General features: G+C 39.5%; 1 protein-coding gene and 1 long non-coding RNA gene across 4 annotated transcripts; both read right to left on the bottom strand.

Moving 5' to 3' along the window:
• Positions 1 to 3,103: 3,103 nt before the first annotated feature.
• On the bottom strand, positions 3,104 to 7,973 carry LOC104425726 (pentatricopeptide repeat-containing protein At5g48730, chloroplastic). Its single transcript, XM_039305257.1, has 6 exons — positions 7,961 to 7,973; positions 6,625 to 7,058; positions 5,522 to 5,928; positions 4,349 to 5,078; positions 3,799 to 3,892; positions 3,104 to 3,569 (listed from the first exon to the last, which is right to left on the bottom strand). Exons 1-4 carry the CDS (start codon positions 7,971 to 7,973, stop codon positions 4,370 to 4,372), a joined length of 1,563 nt encoding a protein of 520 aa, XP_039161191.1. The 3' UTR covers positions 3,104 to 3,569; positions 3,799 to 3,892; positions 4,349 to 4,369.
• Positions 7,974 to 8,380: 407 nt separating this feature from the next.
• LOC120286287 lies at positions 8,381 to 9,630 on the bottom strand. 3 transcript variants are annotated; one of them, XR_005547928.1, is made up of 4 exons: positions 9,376 to 9,630; positions 9,197 to 9,280; positions 8,984 to 9,075; positions 8,381 to 8,865 (listed from the first exon to the last, which is right to left on the bottom strand). It is a non-coding gene; the product is annotated as an uncharacterized LOC120286287 (long non-coding RNA). The 3 variants fall into 3 exon arrangements; XR_005547927.1 differs by having other exon boundaries at positions 9,197 to 9,630; XR_005547926.1 differs by lacking the exons at positions 9,197 to 9,280; positions 9,376 to 9,630 and having other exon boundaries at positions 8,984 to 9,179.
• Between the last annotated feature and the right edge of the window lie 5,408 nt (positions 9,631 to 15,038).

Raw genomic sequence — 15,038 nt, 5'->3', positions numbered from 1 at the left:
CTACAAGTCAAAAGAGTTTTAACATACGCAAATTAGTTCAACTTATGTGGGGAGACAATGTTGCACATGATACAGATTAGACAAGAGTTACATATGAATACAATGCTTTTGACATAGCCTATGGATGAAGTATGATCCAAGACTGTCCGTGATTCGGCCGTGTCATGCGCAAGGGCTTTGTTGCGGACAGCCTTGATCGATCTCTGATCAGTCCATGAACCATTCGTGAATTGTGCACAATCCGTCCATGCGTAATACGGGGGAAGATTCCTGCACAACCAATGCACGACCAGTGCACAACCAATGCACGACTAGTGACCAAATCTTGATCCATGCTCGGCCAGCCCCCGCACAACCTGGAGTTGTTCACCTACTCCGTGTCGGTAGCCATGCGACCCCGATCTTGCTTCTGACATGTGCCCCTGCACAACCTGGAGTTGAAGCCACACGCGTGAATGGGGTGATCACCATGCAACCACGTACTGATGCGCCTAAGCCAAAAGAGTTCAAGGGCTCACAAGAGGCAAAGGACATTGAAGAGGTGGTCGTGGAGATGGGCCACCCAAGCGGTGGTCAAGGGAACGGCATCAAAGGGCTGGCGAGTTGCCCTCTCCAAAAACTGCTCGGGATTGATGCCGAGAAACTTGAGATATTCCGCAATGTGCTTGATTCAGCACCTCCATCTTCGCGGCCGCACATTGATCTCCTCCATTGGACTGCAGAATGCTTAGAATGCTTCGTCTCTCGCTCTCCTTTTATAGGAGGGAAGTGGCGGCAGCTCTTCCAGCAATGTTCATCTTTCTCTCCTCTTCAGCGTTGCTCACCTTGTTTCCTCTTTCACGCTGCTTGCTGCTTTCTGTAGGCTAAGAAAGGCTAAGAAGACTGGGTAAAAAGGGTGAGAGAGGGGGAGCGAGGTGCGCCCTACATGGACTTTGCTACTTACGATTACGTCCTCATTCTCATTAATGTACTGCATGGAATTTGCTACTTACGTTCTCGTTCGTTTCCATTTGTAATTAGTTCAGACCAAGCACTCCGGACTTATCATCAAGGTCACGGCATCGCTTGCTTACAGACTAAGCACTTCCTTCTACGTACCTTTCCAATTGTAATTAGTTCAGTTCATGCAAACGAATTAAGCGTTTTCCATATAAGTCTACATCGTGCAAGCTAAAATGTCCCAAAAAAGTGTGGTATGACAATTGGATTTCTATGATGGAGAATTGGAAATCCTTCCGCATTACCGGTGGGTGCACTGATCTTCTAGATTCGAGTCTTTGAGTCCTACCCCATCACTTGATGCCAATCCCAATAGCAACGAGCAAGATTATATTTGTTCGTTATTTGTGTGTCGCTCGATGCCAATCCCAATAGCAACGAGCAAGATTTTATGTGTTCGTTGTTTGTATGTGGTGTAATTCATTCAAATTTGATAGTTACAAGTCAAAAGAGTTTTAACATACGCAAATTAGTTCAACTTATGTGGGGAGACAATGTTGCACATGATACAGATTAGACAAGAGTTACATATGAATACAACGCTTTTGACATAGCCTATGGACGAAGTATGATCTAAGACCGTCCGTGATCCGGCCATGTCACGCGCAAGGGCTTTGTTGTGGACAGCCTTGATCGATCTCTGATCAGTCCATGAACCATCCGTCAATCGTGCACGATCCGTCCATGTGCAATACGGGGGAAGATTCCTGCACGACCAATGCACGACCAGTGCACGACCAATGCATGACCAGTGACCAATGCTTTATCCATGCTCGGCCAGCCCCCGCACAACCTGGAGTTGTTCACCTACTCCGTGTCAGGTAACCATGCTGACCCTGATCTTGCTTCTGACATATGCCCCTGCACAACCTGGAGTTGAAGCCACACGCGTGAATGGCCATAACTAGGGCTTGTGAGGCTTTGCCCAAATTTGGCAAGGGCATCTCGGCTCTCACTTGTGGTCGATGTAAACTGCTGCCCATTGCCAAAACCTAGGCCAATGAAGAGAAATAAGAAAAAGAAAAAGTAAAGAAAAATGAAGAATAGAAAACTCTAAAAAAATTTGAAAATTTTGAAAAATTTGAAAAGTTTGCAAAAGATGTCCACTTCCGGCCAAAATTATTTGGAATGAATACATTGTTGGACTCAATTTGCATTACTACGAGATTTACGATTGAATTGACCGTTGTACAGTAAGTTTAAAACTTTTTGGACAATTCTCTCAAACATTTTACTTAGAAAAGCCTAAACAAACTGGCCTTGCAGATATGTGGTACGTGCATCTAATCGTTAAACTATCTAATTAAGCGCTCCTTTTCTGTCCGGAGAAGTGTCATAAGATCACTTGGCCCAAATCCCTCTAGTTAAGGCGTCACGTACGCATTTCACTGGTGCCGAATCACATTAAAGAAAAATCCCTTTGGTGCTGGCGGGGTGACGCTCCTAAAATTTAGGAAAACATTTGGAGATAACATGACCAATATTTCTTCATATCTCATCGAGTCTTTCATTAAGTTTAGTTCCTGGGCTACTGAGATTCAAGCAATGGTTACGCTAGAATCTGTCAAATGCTTTAAGGCTGCGTTTGGTTGTCCGGATTTGAATCCGGATATGATAATTTGTTATCCTATCCGATGTTTGGGAATGTTCACCGGATCGGACAAACCTGGATATATCCGAATAAAATGCTTTGGATAAAAAATTCGAGGAAGGGGTGGGATAAGCCCGGATTGGATAAGATTTTTTTAAGGAAAGAAAGAACTTAACAAAAAGAGAAGATATCACTTGCCATTTTCAATGGTGGCCACTGCGGAGGTGGCCACAATTCCTAGATCTAGGGTTTTTCCATGGCCTTTAATTAATTGAATTTTCTATTTTTTAATTTTATAATTTAAATGAATATCATATTTATTTTTTAATCTTATCTGAAGTGCACCAAACACTTGATAGGATTAGATATGTCCGCCTTTATTATCCAAATGATTATATATCCTACTTTATCCTATCCTATCCTGATTATTATCCGGACGACCAAACGTAGGCTAAATTTTTTGCGCCAGCATGTTGACCAAATGCGAGACCCGGCACAAAATAACTTGTAAGATGATACAAAAGCCTCATGCCTTATAAAGAATGAACAACCTTCATGTGATTTCTCTTTTCAGAGGTCATTGGAGATTCCAAAGTTTAGAAGAAGTTAGGAGTGTGCATGATATTTACCACAGAAAGTATAAGATTTTCGCCTTTCAGTTGCTCAGATTTTTATCCAAAAATGCCTCAAAGAGTAGGCTATAACTGCCTATAGCTACAACGAATGAGTTACCATGGCTCCACATACAGTGTTGTCTGATCAGTGCTCTCCATAGCTATCTCAGGGCTATTTTAGAGCGTCTCCACTTGTTCTGCTCCGTCTCTTGAGCAAAATCGACATACTTCTCTCTGTTCTGGTAAGGACCCAAATCCAATAATAGATTTGAACACTCTCTTACATAAAAGGTCTTGTGAGAAATAAATCAAGTCGTCATCGAGAAAAATCCAAGAAGCAGATCAATTGCGGAAGCTTGATGTGCCTAGGAAATTGTGTTTCAAACAGAATAATTAGAATCAAGAAGAAAGAAGCAGGAAGTACAAACAGTCTTTTTTTCTTTTTCTTATTTTTTCCGGCAATATTTTACTCTCATATTCTTATTAGCAATGCCTGTTTGCATGGAGAAAAAACAAAGTGCTTCAGCTTAAAAGGTCAACGGCAAAGCTGCAGAATCTATCATGGTGCATATCTCCAATAAGTTATAGTTTTACCTTAAAATTGCACAGAAACTGGAGAAGCACTCCACAGCTGCTACTCCAAGATCAACTTTACTTTTATGATGCAGTTTTATGCTTCAGTAAAACTCTGCACGATGATGTTAGGCATTTAGATTCTGAGGTAAAAACGCATCCACATGAAAACTTAAGGCGGAAGTAAATTGATTCACTGAGGCCAAAGAGAGCGGTCTCTCTAAACGGTCTCCCTAGGCATAAGCTTCCCATAGACAACTCTGAACTCGTGATGATAGAGTAGACAAATATAATGGTGCATAAAATGATATTTGAGACAAACATTCACTTCAATGATTCTGTCAGCACTTGAACACATGCATTTGGTATGTCAATAGGAACAACAACTGTTTGGACTGCATTCGGCATGTTAAGGATCATTAACTATTCACACTCACCTCTTGTCACCTATCTTCTCATATCAAATAATAAGCATTCACAATCGGGTGCCAAGAAAACGAGAAACTTATCCTTTGCTTAATGCATTGAATCTAAAACAACAAAAATCCTCATCAGAGCAGGATGCACTGACCTGAAAATTTCTCGCTGTAAGCTAGACTTCTCCATCTTCCGTTGAACTTTTCCACCGCGATTCAAAGAGAGCTTGTAGTTCCTTCACATGGCTCATCATTCCACTGTTTGAATAGGCTTTAACCATGGTTCTATATGTAATTTTGTCTGGTTTACATCCTTTTTGCTTCATCATCTCAAGCACATCCTTCATCTCTGCAAAGCATTCCATCCTCCCAAAAGCATCCACTAAGCAATTAAAAAACACTGTATCTAGCATTACATCTGAATTATCTATAAACCGCAAAACACCTTTAATTTTATCAGCTTTCCCAGTTTGTCCATATGCTCTTACAAGTGAACAAAGTGTGACACAGTTTGGCTTAATCCTCTCTGACTGCATTAGCCTAAACAAATGTTCCATCTGTTTTAAATCGCAAGCCCTCCCAAATGCGTCTATCAGAACATTGTATGTCACACTCGTCCAGGAGTATTGGTACTTCTGCATGTATTCCATCACCGCACTCATTTTCTCATAATTTCCAGCTTTTGCATATGAATCCAGAAGAATATTGAATGTTCTAATATTGGGCTGTATTCCTGCACTCTGAAACTTCTCATAACACTTCTCCATGGTTCCTATTTGTCCACTGCCGCCAAAGGCTCTAAGTGTAGAGTTCATGGTCCAAACATCAGGCTCGCAGTCTGGTTGACGTAGCATTTCTGCTATTCTTGATTCCATCTCTGCAAACCTTTAAATCATGCTAAGAGGTTACTTCTCTAGCCATATCATGTCCATCCAGCCATTCAGGATATATGGGGAGAAGATAGCAGGCCAAACAAAGAAAAACATCAAGGAGCAGGACATGTTTGTGCAAGCTCGAGGAGAAGTGGAATAAGTATACAAGTGAATTCAAAGAATTTGATCTTGATTGCTATGATGGTACTGGTGTTAGTTGCAGCAGAAACAGTCTCTCTCTTTCTCTCTCTCTCTCCCCCCATTCATACATGTGTGTGTCTGTGCATGCACGTGTTTAACCTTCTCCAAATTATTCCCACTTTCCGAAAAATCTAAATGGGGAAGAAAGTTAAAGGTGTGACAGATTATCCAAAACCAAAACAATCTTTCAACATAATCTATGATCTGAGAGACGAGATGGAGGTTCCGAAAACTAAAAGAGTAATTAACACGTACATTTTTGCTTTCCCATAAGAATCAATTAGGGTATTGTAAGTGATCGTGTTGGGTTTAATGCCTTCAGCTTCCATATCAGAAAGCAAATCCTGCACTTTATCATATGCAAAAACTTGCAGGCATGATTTTATAAGGATAGAATAAGTATGGACATCCGGCTGACAGCCTCTGGTGCTCTTCATCTGCTCAAGGATCAAAAATGCCTTGTCAAAGAGACCACTCCTACTATAAGCAGATAAAAGCGCTGTATACGACTCATGATTGGCAACACATCCTTCATCTATCATAGCTTGAAAGAGCTCATGAGCCTTTTCAGGTTGCTTACATTTCCCAAGCATGACAATTAGCTTAACATAGGTGGCAGGGTTTGGTCTGTACCAGAGCTGCTCACGTAACAGTTCAAAAACCTGAAAATAATGCATTTAGAAATACGCCGACATGAGACAAATGCATAGTTTATAGTTGAAAGGTGCACGCAGATAAATGACAAAAATTTAGTAGTTGACTATCAGTGCTCATCAAGCAGAGAATCAAGAAAGTGTCTCCGAGATTTCTTAAAGTTCACTGAATAGAATTGGCCCCTTCAGTAAAATGTCTACCCGGACTTGCTTTTTCCAAAGAAAAATCACAAAATTCAATGCCATATTGCCTGGACTTTGATTTCATCAAGCCCTATGTCCTACATTTTCTCACCAAAAACTCAGAAAGCTGCTAGAGATCAATTCGAATACAAATTAGCTCAAAATTTAGCAGAACTAATTCAAAATGATGGCGAATTTACTTAATCAGAGCAAACCAACTGAATTATGCACTATTTGTTTCTGTAATGTTTTCCTAGAGGCAAGCTAGTCATTTTGAGTGATATTCTAACGACTGATCAAACAAAACTGCCCCGTCAAGATAATTCCCTCCAATTTTTGTTACCCAAACAGCCAATTAGACAGCAGCAGCAGAGCACTATTCCAGCAACATTGGCAAGAGCAATTCCATTTCCATAACGAACAGACTTTCCTCACATCCAACAAGATTCCACCAAAAGCGAGCGAAACTAAGACACCGAACGCCAAACGAAGCGCTCTCTCGTAATCAACCGGTTCTCCAACCTTGAGCGCCGACTCCCATCGCAGAGCCGTAATCCTCTCGTGGAGAGCCTCGAGGACAGTCCTCGGGAGCAGCTTCCGCGAGTTGGTCGGCCCGCGCTTCTTCTCGATCAGGGCCTTGGTGGCCTCCCTCCTCAGGATCACCGATACCGCCTTCTGCGACGCGATCTTCCGGTTGACCTCCTCCTTTCTCTCTCTAGCCTCTCTCTCCCTCAGCTTCTCCGCGTCGACCGCCCCGCTCCTACTCCGCCGCCGCGCTCCGTCGGTCAGGGAGAGTTCGCCCGCGCCGTCGGAGGCGGAGGACGACGCGCGGATGGGCCTCGCGCGTTGGGTTTGCACTGGCGTGTAGGAATCGGAGGAGGAGGTGGAGGCGGACGGTGAGGATATGGAGTGCTCGAGAGTGAGGCCATGACCGTCTGTCGGGGAGCTCTGCGAAACTATCAACCGAAATGGGGAGACGATATCGTCCGTCCTTTTTTATTATTTTCTTCCGTTACAAAAAAAAAAAAAATTCCTAAACCAAGTCCTACATTTACTTCAAATTTTTTTATCACATAAAAAATCACTCACAAGTTTATTCCAAATTATTTATTTATGACACCAACAATCCAAAACTGGTAATATTTAAGAAAAATGTGTGCATGAATACATATTGAGGGTTTTTAATGTAAAAAGAAAAATTTAAAATAAACGTGCCACATTAATATAAATTTAGAGTAAATGTGTCGTATAGATTATGACTTTTTGTGACTTTTTTTTTTTTTGCTTAGGTTATCATTATATTTTACTATTTTTATTGCTTTTTAGGAAAGGAAAAGTACTCATGTCATTCGCAAAGTGGAGTCCGACTTCATCGGCATTTTTGTCCTTCACTTCATTTTTTCCCTTTTTTTTTCCTTTTATTTTCTCTTATGGATAGTCTTAGGCCCCTTGAAAGCCATAGGCGAGGGCTAGTGTCGCTTGGGCGACCCTTGCTGATCAAAAGCAAGGTTGGCCTCGAGGGCTTGTAGGGCCCTGTACTAATTTCGTCTAATTTGACTAATGAAATATATTTAACAAATTCGGGTCTTTTTTATTTGGAATTTTCCTTTATTTTTATAGAGCTTAAATTTAGAATTTTTATTTGGAAAAACTTTTCAAATTCTACATATATTCACATATAAAACCATCTAAGTTTTTCTCCTAATATTAAGAAGTTCAATTTTTGTTGTTTGAATATTATAGGAAAGGAAAGGTATAATTAAGATAAGAAAAGAAGAACCGAATTTTCAAAAGAAACATAAAGAAAAATAGAATCGCAAGTGCTTCCTTCACTTTTTTTATGTAATTTTTAAAATACCGTCTAACTCCATTCAGGTTTTCGAAATTTTAGTAGTACCACTAATAAATTTTGAGAACTTTCCTTCACTTTACTTAACAAAAGAAAGCATTGCTTAAGATGAATCTCTTGTGAAGAATTGGGATAAATTAAAATCGAACGGTGTAAACACATAAATGAGTTAAAGCGACTTATTCTATACCATAGTCTTAAATTTTTTGATAACTTACCAATTTTAGTCATAAATTTTTTAATTGTACAAATTTAATTTTAAAACTTTTAATAATTGTCAATTTATAGTCATAAACTTTAATTCTAAACCTTTGACTTATATCAATTTAATTTTAAATTTTGTCAATTCAGTTTTAAACCTTTTAACGATTTACTTCCAATTAAGAAGACCAAGGAGCAATGCTCAACCAGAACAAGAGGCGATGGGGGTGAAAAACAAAGAAATGGGGATCTCCATAAATCCTTTGAAGCACATATCTACATTTTACAGATCGAATATATAAAACTAGCTTCAGGTCTTTCAATCTTTCCAAGTAATCTTTCACCAGAGAGAATTCTGAAAGATCGAACCAAAAGAAACGGCAACAAGTTGATTGCCCCCAAAAAGCCATAAGAACTCTTTACAGATTCCTGACTAGTTCTAAATTGGAGCCTCTCAATATTCTTCCACTTCGAACTAGTCCATCTAAGGAAACACAGGCTAATGAGTTCATATATCGAAGAACTAGATACTTCCTTTCGTCTAAAATCCCTTTTGACGATCTTTTCATCGAAAGGTCCTAGCGTCTGTATATAGTACATGCATCGACCGACGCAAAGGCGCACCTGTTTCTTGCCAATCTTTTGAACCTTCTCCTCGTGCCACTCGCGTTACATCGAGAATAGCTTCAGTAGCACCTTCGGATTTACTGTTCCTATATTAACCATCCAACAGCTTGACTGTCAAGATTTCATTACTCTATTTCACTTCAAAACAAAATGATTCACTAAAACCAAGTCATAAAGAGTGTCATCACGAGGCCAATGTGTCACCTGGAGCCGATGAAGACGGCGGCTTCCTAACCAAAATGTCGGTCAAGCTGCTCTCGGACGGCAGCGACGTGAGAATGGGAGGCGTCTACAATCTATCGAACAAGCAAACAAACAAACCACCACAAGTTTTAATTTATCCATTATCAAAAGCAACTAATCTGCGCATCCATTCACGTGCTCGTGAAAACCTAGACGGAAGGGCTGGCTACTCACGATCTCGAGGGACCTGAGCTTCTCCAGGACGGGATCGACGCCCTCCGGTCGCTCAGAGATGGTGGTGACTTCGTCGGCTGGTCTCTTCAAGAGGAAACAACGGCCGTTCAGTAACGATTTGGGAGTGAGCCTTGCGAAGATTCGGATGAGCTGGCGGAGGCGAAAGGATCGAGAGTTACCCGCGATCCGGAGAGCGTGGACTCTGAAGTTCCCATGGCGATTGCTCTTGGGCAAGAATCTGGCGATCCTAATCGGGGTTTGCCGATGGGTGGTGCGAAAGAGAGAGGGAGAGAATATCGACGGTACGATCCACCGAATCGCCGCTGGAAGCGGCGAAGCTTCTGAGTTGTTTGCCAAGTGACCGAGCGCTATCGGAGTGCGTAAGGTAGGTGGCGGAGCTCAGTTGGGCGCGCTCGGGCCATCAGGTCGGCTTGGGTCCATGGCCCTCCGAAATCCACCCGATTCATGATGGGTTTATAGGAGGAGATCGATCTGACTCCGTGCGTCAATCGAGAATAGGAGAATTAACCACCGTTCCTGCACGTGCAAAATGGCGCGTGTTTGCTAACTAAATAACTAAAAAGTTTTAAATATTGAATTTATTGAGAATAAAATGAGAATATGGATAATAATAGAGAGATGGAAGGATTAAAATTGTATGTAGTGATTATGTAGGCCCTGTTTGATAACGTTTATCTTTCTCTATTTTTGTGTTTTTTTGCTCCCTAAAATAGAAAAAAAAAAAACAGAAATCCGCTTAATAACGTCATTTTTTTTTTTATTCCTCGAACAGATCGGTGGTCGGGAATAGAAACAAGAAGTAGAATAAACTTACTTTTTTGTCATTGGGAACAAAAATAGAAATAACGTCATTTTAGAAAAACAAGCTCAATGTAACCTAATATTCATCTTCACACAATTGACACAAGGTCTAGTCTCTTGACCCGATTCAAGTCCTCATTTTCTGAATTAAAAAAATTCAAAAATTTGGGAGAAAATTTAGAAATTTGATTTTGAATAGTTTTGCTAAATTTTAATATTAATTCTAGTTTAGAATTAGTTTAGCATAAAAAATGTGTAAATATTTAGATGAAATTTGATTCAAAATTGATTAAGCTTTTAGGGCTTTACTATATGGATTTTTGAATGTTGTTTTCTTTTAGAGACAATGCTAGGTCGCAAAAGTTTGGTGACTTCGAGCAACCTTTGCTCTTCTTCTCAAAAGATTTATACACATGTATATTGTAATGTCCAAATATTTACTATCAACCTTCTCATATTGTGAATCATAAATCGATGGGACTCTATTGCCATTTTCATCCATCTACTTTTTACTAACTATTATGTTGGATTTTCTTAGATCATTTTAGAATATCTTGATCAATTTTGGCTTGTGTGTCACTTGTGCTGTTGCGGTCGATGCTAGTGAGGCATGTGCTAAGGACAATGAGCAACACAATCAACTCCTTGAGGATGATTAGTAGCAACTTCTGTTGCCTGACTGTGTCTAGGCAAAATACGGGGATAACGATTGGCATAGTCTTTACAAAGTGGACTATGACGATTAAGGATTCTCATTGGTAGAGATCATACTAAATTGTGCATATGAGATTTGTTCTTGGCCTAGGAATCATTGTGGTTGTTGGTATTGGCTTGAGATTTGGATATGGACTATTTTCAAAAGATATCAATGTTTAGCAACTCATTTTTGTTGGCACTTGGGTATGCTTTCCTAAGTAGCTCAATGTCTTATAATAAAAGTTTTCTTGCATCAATTGAGTAAATCATCTCTATGTGCATAACATTTTGTTACAACTATACAGCTAATCAATTTTTTGGCTTTTGTCTACGATGATGTCAATTTTGAAGTGTCGGATTTGCCTATTCTGCATATTCCATGGCAAGCTCCTAAATCTCTACTACCAAGACCTACTTCTTTCCTATTTCAATGACTTCCAAATATTTTGTCTGTTTTTGAATAAGCTTTTGTATGGATGTTTTGTCTCCAAATTAGCATTACTTCATTATTCCTTCTTTCTTAGAGTGGCGATTTTGTTGGAATATGGATCGCTCAAGAAGTAAAGTCAACTTTGAGCAAAAGAAACTGCCTAAACAAGGAACCTCTCGGATTGGACTGAACCAAAACGGCTGTGTAGGGCCCATGCAAGGCCCGTGCAAGGCTTGTGTAGTGCTTGTGTAGTGCAGAGGCTACAAGTGTTGCTTAATACTAAGCTTCCAACTCGTCAACAATTACATCATGTAGATAAGATTTGTTCTAGGATTTGGGCTCGTTGTAATTGTTGGTATTGGCTTGAGATTGGGATATGGAGTATTATTAAAAGATGTGTATGTTGAGCATCTCATTTTTGTGGGCATTACAATATGTTCTCTCATGTAGCTCAATGTCTTACAGGAAAAGCTTTCTTGCAAAAATTGAGTAAACTATCTTTATGTGCGTAGCATTTTGTTGCAACTACACAACCCGTCAATTCCTTGACTTTTGTTTTCCATGGCATCAATTTTGGAGTATCGGATTATGCCTACTTTTCATATTCTTGGCAAGCTTCTAAATCTCTACCACCAAGACCAACTTATTTCTTATTTCCGTGACTTTCAAATATATTGACTATTCTCAAATTAATTTCTATATGTAGGTTTTGTCTCCATTATTAGCACTACTTTGTTATTCCTTCTCTCTTAGAGTGATGTTTTTGTTGGAACATGGGTCACCTGAGAAGTAAACTCAACTCTGAGCAAAAGGAACTGCTTGAACCAAAAACCCTCTCGATCGGATCGGATCAAAATGATAATGCAAGGCCCGTGTAGTGCTGTTGGCCACAAGTGCTGCTTAATACTAAACTTCTAACTTCTTAACAATTAAATCATGTAGATGGAATTTGTTATCAACTTTGGGCTCCTTGTGATTGTTGATGGATTGTTTAGCTACAACAAACTGTTGTGCAAATAAAGATGATTTACTCAATTTATGCAAGAAAACTTTTACTGTAAGACATTGAGCTACTTGAGAGGACATGCTAAAATGCCCACAAAAATGAGATGCTGAACATTCGCATCTTTTGAGAATAATCCATATTTGAATATTTTGGAGCATCCGATTTTGCCTACTTTGCATATTCCACGGCAAGCCCCTGAATCTCTAGTACCAAGACCCACTTATCTCATGTTCTTGTGACTTTCAAATATGTTGACTCTTCTCCAATAAGTTATTGTATTCAAGTTTAGGTATCCATTATTAGCATTGCTTCGTTATTCCTTTCTAGAGTGATGGTTTTGTTGGAATATGGGTTGTTCAATAAGTAAAGTCTTCTCCAAGCCAAAGGAACCACTTGACAGGGAACATCTTGGACTGAACCGAACTAGCCGTGCAAGGCTCATGTAAGGCCTGTGTAGTGCCCGTGTAGTGCTAGAGCCCACAAATGCCGCTTATCACTAAGTTTCTAAATTCTCAACAATTAAATGAGGTAAATGTGATTTGTTCTCGGTTTAAGGCTTGTTGTGATTTTTCGTATTGACTTGGGATTCAAATATAGAGTGTTTACAAGAGATTAATTTTCAGCATCTCATTTTTGTGGGCATTTCATTATGTTCTCTCAAGTAGCTCAATGTCTTATAGTAAAGTTTTCTTGCATAAGTTGAGTAAATCATTTTTATGTGTGCAACGGTTTGTTGCATCTACACAACCCATAAATTCCTTGACTTTTGTCTTCGATGGTGTCAATTTCGAGGTACTGAATTTTGCCTACTCTCCTTATTCCATGTCAATCCCCTAAATCTCTACTAGTAAGACCTGCTTATATTTATTCTCGTGACTTCCAAATATGTTGACTCTTATTGAATAAGTTTATGTATGCAAGCTTGGTCTTTGTTATTAACATTTATTTGTTATCCTTCTCACTTAGAGTGGTGTCAATATGGGTCGCTTAAGAAGTAAAGCCAACTTTTATCAAAAGGAATTGCCCAAAAAGGGAACCTCCAGACCAGACTGGACCAAACCGGTTGTACAAGGCCCATAAAAGGCCCGTGTAGTGCTCATGCAAGGCCTGTCCATTGCCTGTGTAGTGCCGGAGCACATAGGTACTTCTAATTTCTAAACATTTAAATCATGCATATGTGATTTGTTCATGGCCCAAGTCTCGTTGTGAATATTGGCACTGGCCTAAGATTTGGATATGGAGTATTTTCAAAAGATGTCAATGTTCAACATCTTGCTTTTATGGGTATTTCAATATATTCTATCAAGTAGCCTAATGTCTTAAGGTAAAGTTTTTCTTGTATAAATTGAGTAAATCATCTCCATGTGCAAAACAATTTGTTACAACTACACCACTCGTCAATTCCTTAGCTTTTGTCTTCGATGGCGTCAATTTGGATAATCAAATTATGCCTACTTTTCATATTCCTTGGCAAACTCTTAAATCTCTACTGACAAGACTTACTTATTTGCTATTTTGTGGCTTCCAAATATGTCGACTTTGTTGGAGAAAACTCCTATGATGTTTTGAAGCTGACAAAACTTATCTAAATTCTATTTTGAAGATCGTCGGACTTTTGTGTCAAAGTCTATCTCACAATAGAAGTCTGCTCACTCTGACAAATTCTAGACTGAACGTAAGTGAAGAATAAAGATTTAACCAGACTCAGGATTATCTTTCTTTCTTCAAAGGTTCGGTTCGTACAGGATATATATGGTCTTCTGGTTGGAAATATCACCTACGAGAATGGTTATTTTTATTGGAATTAATTTAGATACTTCAAATCATTTCGGAAGGCAAGTTATTTTGGAAAGAATCTACTTATGGAAACCAATATCCTGATTGTATGGTGAACATGATTGACAAGCTTTCATCACAGTCTTCAAATGGCTCGAGATCTCCTTGATTGATTCTGTCCAACGAGTTAATTAGAAGAATTTCTTTGGAAAGTGCCAACGGTTGAGAAGGCACGAATGAGTATTTAAGGAGGTCTCTCTAGTTGTTCGACAGAGTGCATAAAAAAAGAATTCCAAAGTTTGAAGCTTCTATTTACTTGTTATTCCTTATACTATGCTCAAATTTGTACTCAAAAGAGAGAGATACTTATACTATGACTTTGTGAGAGCGGTAGAGATAAAGTCGAGATCCCAAGATTGTGAATTCTTTTTTGATTCATGGTGGAAACCAGCCAGAAGGCTGTCAGTATGGGAGAATGGACGTAGACTTAATATAAGTCGAACCACTATAAATTCTGTGTTTCTTTTCTCTTCCCTGAACTCCTCTACTTCATTTACTACGATGTACTTTTGTGTTTTGAAATAGTTGTAAAGTCTGATTCATTCTGCAAAGTCTGTAGTCAACCAGACTTAGGTTAAAAGTAAAGTTTTTCACTACATTTCACAAAATCTGTTCTCACATCTTGTCACGCCCCGATCCTTGAGTGCGCACCCATCCCTGAGTGCGCACCCATCCCTCACTGGTCGATAAAATAGCGACGTCCTAGGACGCATCGCCGACCCTGTTCATTTTAATACGCATGCGGAAGCAAATATAAAATCCACAGACAATAAAACAATGGGATAGGAGAGTATGACTAAAAATCTCTAACATGAAAAACCATCACACTTATATACATCTATAACAATTGAGTCATATATATACATACAGTACACTAATAGGTCCGATTATATTCAAGCTAGTTCAGTACACAAGTCTTGCAAACAGGGGTGGGGTTTCAATCCTCTCATGGATCCTCCTCTGGGTCCTCCTCCTCCTCAACGATCTTTCCTTCTTCCATGCTCCAGCTGGAGCCCACTACTGAGCACTTTGGAGAGTCAGGATCATCCCCA

The sequence above is a fragment of the Eucalyptus grandis genome, chromosome 11 (assembly GCF_016545825.1).
Source record: "Eucalyptus grandis isolate ANBG69807.140 chromosome 11, ASM1654582v1, whole genome shotgun sequence".
Classification (NCBI taxonomy): domain Eukaryota; kingdom Viridiplantae; phylum Streptophyta; class Magnoliopsida; order Myrtales; family Myrtaceae; genus Eucalyptus; species Eucalyptus grandis.
The sequence above is the reverse complement of the archived record's forward strand: the minus strand, read 5'-3'. Positions and strand labels throughout refer to the sequence as shown.

Coding starts and splice junctions, on each gene's coding strand:
- LOC104425726 (XM_039305257.1), bottom strand. Junction 5,929..6,624: donor GATGGGAGTCGGCGCTCAAG/GTTGGAGAACCG, acceptor CATTATTTTCAG/GTTTTTGAACTGTTACGTGA. Junction 5,079..5,521: donor TCTTATGGGAAAGCAAAAAT/GTACGTGTTAAT, acceptor CATGATTTAAAG/GTTTGCAGAGATGGAATCAA.